Source organism: Sarcophilus harrisii, chromosome 3 (assembly GCF_902635505.1).
Source record: "Sarcophilus harrisii chromosome 3, mSarHar1.11, whole genome shotgun sequence".
Classification (NCBI taxonomy): Eukaryota; Metazoa; Chordata; class Mammalia; order Dasyuromorphia; family Dasyuridae; genus Sarcophilus; species Sarcophilus harrisii.
In genome coordinates this window covers 556,332,777-556,341,843 of record NC_045428.1, presented here as the reverse complement: position 1 = coordinate 556,341,843, position 9,067 = coordinate 556,332,777, and the positions used below count along the sequence as shown (strand labels likewise).

At 45.0% G+C, this 9,067-nt stretch overlaps 1 protein-coding gene across 2 annotated transcripts; it reads right to left on the bottom strand.

Moving 5' to 3' along the window:
- Positions 1 to 1,331: 1,331 nt before the first annotated feature.
- ZNF683 (zinc finger protein 683) lies at positions 1,332 to 8,054 on the bottom strand. 2 transcript variants are annotated; one of them, XM_023499841.2, is made up of 6 exons: positions 7,979 to 8,054; positions 7,004 to 7,151; positions 5,175 to 5,364; positions 3,697 to 4,322; positions 2,333 to 2,461; positions 1,332 to 1,934 (listed from the first exon to the last, which is right to left on the bottom strand). In XM_023499841.2, the coding sequence occupies exons 2-6, from the start codon at positions 7,139 to 7,141 to the stop codon at positions 1,812 to 1,814; spliced, it is 1,206 nt and encodes a 401-aa protein (XP_023355609.1). In that variant the 5' UTR covers positions 7,142 to 7,151; positions 7,979 to 8,054; the 3' UTR covers positions 1,332 to 1,811. The 2 variants fall into 2 exon arrangements, with proteins under 2 accessions (XP_023355609.1, XP_023355608.1); XM_023499840.2 differs by having other exon boundaries at positions 7,004 to 7,148.
- Between the last annotated feature and the right edge of the window lie 1,013 nt (positions 8,055 to 9,067).

Sequence of the window (9,067 nt, the reverse complement as noted above, 5' to 3'; positions counted from 1 at the left end):
GCTCTATGAACTCAGGTGGTGGAACTCCACTGACACTGCGGTGTACCACCAGACATTTCATGTAAGGACTTCTCATAATCTTGTAACAACCAAAGTCAGAGAGGTCTTGGATTCAAATCCTACCTCTGACTCATGTTACTTGTGTGATCTTTAGTGAATCACAATACTCCTGGATTAGTTGGCCCCTATGGTCCTTTTTAACCCAAGATCCATGATCCCCCATCTGTGTTATTTTATGTGCTGTGAACTTGTTAGGACTAAAAGTTAAAAAAATTTTTAAACTGGAAATTCTTTTGTGGTTATTTCATTATTGAGAAAAAAGTTTATAGTGAGTTTGATTTACAATGAAGTCTGATAAAGACTTCATTTCTCAAGCATATTGAAAAGTGAATTAAATTTATAGAAATAAGATCCATTCCTTAATTTAAAAATAGTCAGAAGACAGACACAAAGAGTTTTTGGAAAAAGTAATCAAAGCTATTTGTTGACAAATTTTAAAAATGCTCTAAATCATATTGATAAGAAATACAAAGTAAAACAACTCTGAGCTATTAATACCTGTCAGATTGGCTAATATGACAGAAAAGGAAAATGACAAATATTGGAGGAAATGTAGGAAAATTAAAACACTAATGGACCATTTGTGAAGTTGTATACTGATTCAACCATTCTGGAGAGCAATTTGTAACTATGTATATCTCCTTTGACCAAGCAATACCACTACTAGGTCTGTAACACTAAGAGATTTTTTACAAAAAGGAAAAGGACCTATATGTGCAATAATATTTATAGCAGCTTTTTTAGTGATGACAAAGAACCAGAAATTGATGTGATATCCATTAACTGGGGAGTAGTTGAACAAATTGCATATGACTGTGACAGAATATTATTATGGTTTAAGAAATGATGACCAGTATGCTCTCAGAAAAACACGGAAAGATTTACATGAAGTGATGCAAAGTGAAATGTACAGAACCAGGAGAATATTTACACAGTTTAAGAGCAATATTGTATGACGATCTACTATGAATAATTTAACCAATCTCGGCAATACAATAATTCAGACAGTTCTGTAGAATTATAATGAAAGAGGTTGTCCAGCGCCAGAGAAAGAACTGATGGAGTCTGACTGCAAATCAAAGATATTTTTCCTTTGCTTTCTTTATCTATTGTGGATGAAAGTGGAAGGAGGTATATCTTCTTTTACAGAATGACACATGTATTTTGCATGACCACACATGTATAACGTAGGTCAAGTTGCTTGCCTTCTCAATGTGGAGGAGGGGATGGAAGGAGAGAATTTGGAACTTGAAATTTGAAAAAAAAAAGGGGGGGAATGTTTAATTTGTTTTTACATGTAATTGGGAAAAATAAAATATTAAATAAGAAAAAAAGACAGGACCTTAGAACACAGAATATCAGAGCAGGATATTTGAGGGTGTCAAATCTAACCCATTTGGTCCTAGATAACTTCCATTGATTTTATAACACCTCCTTCCCCACCCCATCCCCAGTAAAGGCTTACAGTCAAAAAGCATCAAAGTGTGGTCCTTGAGAGGGATTATTGCCAGGGGTGCTATGCTCTCTGGATCAACTCAGAAAGGCTCAGTTGGTTATACTGAAGATATGTTAGCAGTCTGCCTCTTCCCCAGCTCCTGCTTCCAGGCTGTTAACTGGCAGAGAGGCTTCCCCTGGCACTTGTAGGCTTGGTTACTGCCCACAGCAGTGCCAGCTTCTCCAGTTTCGGGTCACCGACATGGGGCCAGCAGGCAGCAAGGAAGCAGGACAGTATGGCCAGGACACACCTGTGGCTAGTGCCCAACCTGTTGGTCACTGTACCTGGGGCACAGTCTGTAAAGGAAAGGCAGGTCCTCTGAGTGCAGCCGCATGTGAGTCTTGAGGCTGCTGGTGCTGCTGAAACATTTGTGGCAAACCTGGCATGGGGGCAGAGGGCAGAGTGTCACCTACTTCTTGTCGCTCTCCCCTCTGCTCTCCCATCCTCCTCCTTTGCTCCTTTCTCAGGTACTGCTGCTTAACTCCCTGCTTCCCAGCTCTGAAAAGTCCTCCCCCTCCTCTCCTTTCTATCTTTCCTTCTCAAGTGGACACTGAAGTTTTCCTCCTCCAGGAGACTTGGATTAATCTGACCCTATTTTTAACACTGTGTTTTTCCTCCCTCCTCCCTCTATCTTCTTCTTTCCAGCTGCCAAATGGAGGGAGAGAAGGAGGGTATATGGTCAAGAACCATAAGGGACCTCATGTAGCCCAACTCTCATTTTACAGATGAGGAAATTGAGTCCCAAGGGGAAGAAGGGGGGAGGGCAGGAAATCTCACCGAGCACTGGTAAGGCCGCTCCCCTGAGTGGACCAGCTGGTGTTTCTGCAAGTGGGCGAGCTGGATGAAGCTCTTCTTACAAAGCAGACACTGAAAGGGGCGTTCTCCACTATGGACCCGGAAGTGGACCTGGGATGCAGATAAGGGCTATCTATGAACAGTCAGAGACAATTTCTCTGGGGGACAGTCCCTTTCTAGGGTTTTCCCTGGGTCCTCTACCTCTCATCCCATCTCCCAAAGAACCTCTCTATGTTCTCCCCTCAATCTCTTAACCTTCCCTTTCTCTCTGGGACATCTTTCTTACTCTCCAAACATCTCCATTCCTCCAGACTCTCTCAGCTACCTACAGGGACCCTCTATCCTTTTTAAAAATTTTGAGGAAAATGATGATCAGAAAAGTAATGTGACATATTCAGGCTCACACAGCTAATTTAATCCAATCTAATTATATAACTAAATTCCAGAAACATTTATTAAGCACCTAATATGTGCAGAAGACTTGATTACATGCTGGTAAGTGACTGAAGGGATAAAATCAGATGATGTAGAGAAGTCAAGTGGAAAGAGCACAAGATTTGGAATTTGGAGCACCTGTGTTCCAAGCTGACCTCTGCCTTTTGCTAGCTCTGTCTGGACAGAGATTGATTTTTCTGGGCTTGAATTGTCTCAACTATAAAATGAGAGCATTTAACTAACTTCTAAAATACCTCCTAGCCTGAAATCCATGAGTCTATGAATCTCTAAATTAATTCTGCATAAGGAATGTCCTGGTAAATGTTTAACAACTGGCTTTCTGAGGGGAAAAAATGTATGCAGACATTTGCTCTGCATTATTAACAGTTTCTCCATTTTTCTCTTAAATCTAGATGATCCAAACAGTAAATCATAACTCTGATTTGTAGTATTTGCCATTTTCCAAGGTGTAAATGCTCACACTTAAAATTTAACAATCAGTTCTTAGGAGTTAGTTCCAGCACATCCATGTAACTAGCTCTAATCATTTATGTATTTATACCTTTGGAGATATTTTCTTGCATCCATAGCACCCAGCCCCTATCAATCCCATAGTTAGGGTCTAACCAACTAGGATTGACTTCTGTGCCTGCAGTCCTTCCACCCCCACCCACAGCCTTTCCATTTCATGTCCTAGTAGCTAGCCACTCCCTCCAAATCTCCCTTTCTTTTCCTCTTCCCTCCCTCTTCTCCTTTTTCACAATTCTCCTTGGGGGAGGTTGGAAGTGGCGAGAAGGAAGGGGATGAGGTCTTCAGCTGGTTTGGGATGGCTGAGCCTATTGAAATGGCTTTGGGATCCAAGGAGAAAGAAGAGAAGCTGGAATGGGGAAGGAGGTGACGCTGTATGCTACCTTGAAATTGGAACGCTGCCTGAAACTCTTGGCACAAATATTACACTTGTACAAGATGGCACCATTCTCTTTCTTCAGCAGATAGGGCAGGACTGTGGTGCCCACGGTGGGGACCGTTCCAGTTTTTCCTGTAGAGCAGCACTGGGAAGGCGAAGAGCTCTCATTCTGGGCCTCAGCTGTGGGCCACAGTCCAGCAGGGAAGGGCGAAGAGAGGGTCTGCCAAGGTGCTAGGTACAGAGGGGAGTGGGCCCCAAGGGAGTATGGCCCATCGGGGAGCATCACCGGGACAGCCCCGCTAGGGTGGGGGGTGGCAGGGGATGGGAGAAGGAGGAGGGGATAGGGGAAGAGGCATGTATCCAGTGAGGATAAGGGCTTCCTGGGAGAGAGAAGGGGGCAGGAAGGGCATGGGGGGTGGGGACTCAATGGAAACTTCATGTTGGAAGTTGGGCTGGAATGTGAAATAGGAGAGTGGGGGCTCCTTTGGACCATCTCCATGGCTGGGTCCAGGGCACAAGGTTCACTCTCTGTTTTCTTCTTGACCTCATGGCACTCGGATGTGAATTTAGGGTCATCAATAGAGCCCAGAATTGACCCTGAAGACTTGTGCTCTAGGGGAAAAGGAGGAACTGAAGGGGAAAGGGTAGGGGTAGAAAAGAAACATGGTGGTCAGAACCAGCAGCTACATGTGGGAAGCCTTTCCCTTCATCTGTATCCATCCCACCATGCAAAGCAGTTCATTCCAGTGCAATTAAAAGTCTGGAGACCAAGATGGCAGCCCTGACCCTGCAACAAACCAACTCAGTAACCTTAAACAACTTCCTATCCCTAAGGCTCCTTCCAATTCTGACATTCTGTCTTCTAAGATCATGTCCAGCATTCACATTCTATGTCTTTTGTTCTAAATTCTATTTTCCTGCTTTGACATTCTATGTTCTAAGGCCATTGTGTCCTAAGATCTCTCCCAGTTCTAACATTTTATGTCCTAAGAGCCCTCCCAGCTCTGACATCCTGGGTTCTAAGGGCCCTCCCAGCTCTGACCTCCTGGGTTCTAAGGGCCCTCCCAGCTCTGACATCCTGTGCTCTAAAGGCCCTTCCAGCTCTAACATCCTGTGTTCCACCCCCAGTTTTGATGATCTGTTCTAAGATGCTCCTTCCCCATTATCCAGTCCAGAAGAAAGGAAATGGAGAACATAGATCATGCCCCCAGCCAAGGAATCAGGATGGCAGTGGGCAGGAGTCTCAAAGTCCTAACTGTCTCCTTTTCCTTCAATAATTCCTCATCTTCCTGATTCATCCCAATGAGCTACTATCTACGCTCCAAGACCCTATTGTTGCATGAGCCTCTCAGTTCCTTCACTGAGCCTCTACCCCCAGATTCCTCTTAATCCAACAGTTCTTTCTGATTCTCTTTCTTGATTCTTCCACCTAGAATCAAGAGAGGAAAAAAGCGGCCTTCTCCACCATGAACACATCCTTACTCAGAGTCTGACCTCCCAGGGCAGCAGCCATTGGGTTGGGCCTCAGGCTGCAGGTGTGAAGGTTCAAGTGCTGCGGGCAGGCCAGCAGGGGGGGCAAAGCAGAGACAGGCTTTGAGGAGCACATCCAGTTAGCACAGTGAGAATTTGAAGCATCTGCCCCAGGAAGAAACTCCTTAAAGGACCAGTAAACCTGAAAGCAAAAGGAGGGGAACTGAGACTGGCTGGCTGGCACCTCTGGGTCTCTTGAGCATTTTCTAAGGGGCTGAACTACGAATCCCAGGGACAGCAAGGACTTTCTCCAGAGTCACAGGACTCAGCTCTCATTAGAAGCCCTTCTTCTCCTGACATCCTCATCCTCACAAGTCTGTGCTGGGAGTTACTACTTCCTGAGATGGAAGTGAAGGGGTGTGTGTGTGGAAAAGGTTGGGTAACAGGAAAACGGCCACACTTCAGGATCTCTCTATTCACTGAAAACCCCCTAGGTGTCACTCCCCCAGTGGACCCTCCTAATTCTCTAAGAATATTTCCCCACAATGCCCTTTCTTCTTCCCCTCAGACTTCCCATTTTTCCTTTCCAGAACTATCTTCTTCATGATTTCCAAAAAAACCCTCTAGGTCCTTGCTAGCCTGCACCTTAGCACTGCCCCTATTCACTGAATAAAGGTAAACACCCTTTACGCCATTCTTCTGTTAATTTGGGTTAATCATATGACCGCGGTGGCTGTCACGAGATTTACCAACCCTTATTTATTATGATTTAGTCAAACTTTCGTTTATAGCTCAATGTTAGTCACTGCTGTAACCCGTGGGGATGTGGTTAAACAAGGTGTCATGGGCTACTTTTGTAAGTGTGCCTGATACCAGCTCCTTTAGACTCTATGGAAGTTAAAAGGGCATATTCACTGGGTTGCGGTGTAGACCTATCCCTAATCCTCCTCATCCCAAGGATTTCCTATCCTTGCCTGCCAACTTCAGACCTCCTAACCCTAATCTTCCCCATCTTTCCCTCTGAGGACCTCCTATCCTAGCCTCCCAGCTTCAGAACTTCTGTCCCTAATCCTTCCTATCCCTCCCTTTGCTAGCCCTAGACTTCCACATTATTCCTTGGATTCCTCTGGATCTTTCCTGAGATTTTTCATCCCTGTGAAAATGACTTTCTCCCCACCAAGACCTCCTTGTCTTCTTCCAGAACTCTTTTCCTCCCTCCCAGAACTTTCTCATCTCCCGCTAAGACCTTGCATTCCTTTCCCCCATTCCCTAACATCCTCCCTCCCACTTTTCCAAACTTCAGAACCTATTACTACCCAAAAGATCTCCCCTCCTAACCCCCAACCACAGCCACAGCACGGATCCTTCCTTTGCCAGGAAGCTCATTAGCCTGTACCAGAGGGATGGGAAGAATGATTCCCAAAACAGATCCACCTCTGACAAATACTGTGTGACTCTGGGTAAACTTTTGTACCATAAGATGCAAAGAAGATACCAACCTGCATTGGTGACAGTATATTCCTAACATGGGAATTCCCTGAATCACTGAACTCACTAGTCCAATCCCACAGTTTACAAAGGACTTTTCTCACCATAAGTCTCTAAAGGATTCACTACAAGTATTGTATAGATGAGGAAACTGAGCCTCAGAGAAGGGATGGTGAGCAAAAGTACATGGGTAGAAACTGAGATTCAGACCCAAATCTTGTGATTCTAGACCCAGAGCGCTTTCCACTATATTTCCCCATTCCCCATGCTGCTTTTCAGAGATACTAATTCCTATACCACTCCTGAGTCCCAGCTGAATGACCCAAAAGAAGGGGGAAGGACCCCAGACTCACCTGGTTACCTTGACTCCACTGCTGGTCCAGGATGGGAGTAAGGGATGGGGCGGTCCCAGGACCCTCATCTGTCTGATCCTGGCATGTCTGGTGCTGGTACAGGGCAAAGGAAATATCTTCCTCTGGCTCCCCCTTCATTCTGTCCCTTCTTGGGGAGACACAAGTCAGTACTAGGAGCGTGGCTGAGGAAAGACCCTTGTATATGAGCCAAAAGGGGACTTGATTGGCTCATGGGTCTGGGAGAGAGCTCTCAGGCTCAGCGCACCCTTGGGTTTTGCACCCCTGCTGGCCACATTTTCCATCCTCTTAGGAGATCTCCCCCTTGCCCTTGTAGCAGGACCTATTCCACCAAATGTGGTATTTTCTGGCCCCTCCCCAGCTCCCTCTTCTGATATTTGTTCCCCTTAGCACTCCTAGGAGAAAAACCACTGGGTTCCAGAGCAGTCCTTCCCATCTTCCCAGGCTTGACTCAATCCTCTTCCTGCCCCACCCCCATCTGCTCCCCAACACATCTCAGTTCCTTTCATCCACTTCAGATATAGCAAGGATTGGGCTAAGGCTGGTCAATTAAAGAAGCAGGAGAATGTTGGGAGAGAGAGAGTGCCTATCCTTATTTGAAGAGTCAGATAGAGAGAAAATGAGATATCTGGAGCATGGACTTCCCTCTCCTCCCTTGACCTCAGGGATCAGGGCCTGAACCGGGCAAGAAGAGGAATATGGACATAGATGCTCCCAGCTGAGGCTCCACTTCTAGCCCTAGTTCCTCTCCTTCCTGATATTTCTTGCTCCCAAGGTCCCCATCAGACCCAGCCCCAAGGACTTGAACCCACAGTTTTCTCTTCCCCCCAACATCCTGAGCTATACCAGATAAAGCTAAGTCTGTAGAGAAAAGCCTGCCATTTTGCACCCCAAAAGAAGAGGAATATATATATAGATGGGGAGGGAATGTGGCAAGAAGGTGCTGACTTCACTTACAGGCCTTCTGATCCTCCCTGGCTGGACAAACTGGTTAATGGTGGCTGCCTCTGGGCTGAGATCCCTCTATGGTGAAACAGGAAAGAGTCTGTGCACTGAGCTAGAAGGCTGGCTACATTTTAAGTGGAGAGGAAGAGGAGGGCAGCCTCAGAGGCTCCAATAAGATTCAAAGAGAGTGATGGCATCCTGCCCCTTCTAACTTCAAAGGTATGCTCTGTTTTATAATATCTCTCAGGTTGCTATGACAATTCTCCAGTGAAAACTTGCTGCTTTCTGGATGGCAAGCTTCCTGGGCCCACCAACACAATGGTTTTAGCCCTTTGGGGGCACCGGGCAACTAACTGGCCAGGGTAGGACTCAAGCAGCTGAGTTGATGAGGATGAAAGGCAAGGGCAGACAGAGATTGAAAGAGGTAGAAATGGAAAGAGGAAGAGATAGGGGAACAGGAATAATGAAAATAAAAGGGACTCTAATTAGAGGGCATCTAGTCTTAGCTTAGCTTCCTCTTTTAACTGATGAAGAACCTGAGACCTAGAAATTAAATGATTTGCCCAATGGGGACTAGAATAACTAGAGATTGGGACAGGGTGATGTGGGAATAAAAAGATATGAGAACAGAAAGAAATAAGGAGAAGCAGACCTGGAGAGAAACAACGAGGGAGACAGCATGGTATAGTGGAAATGGAGCTAGAAGATTTGTTTTCCCTAAGGTTGCCAACATGGCAAACTGGGTGAGAGACAACATGATATAATGGATATTTGATTGATTTATTTATTTCCAGTTATATTTAAAACAATTTTTTGTTTGTTTTTAAAATTTTTGAGTTCTAGTTACATTCTCTTATCCCCACCCATGATTAAGAAATAACATGTGAAATTATGCAAAACATTTCCATATAAGTCATGTTGTGAAGTAAAACATATTGTGCACCCTAATAAAAATAAGTACTCTCAAGAAAAATAAAGTTAAAAAAAGAAGAGAGATAAAGAGAGAAAAATCTGTATTCAGACACCATCAGTTCCCTCTCTGCATATGGATAGGATTTTTCATCATAAGCCCTTCAGAGTAGTCATGGGTCATTGTACAAC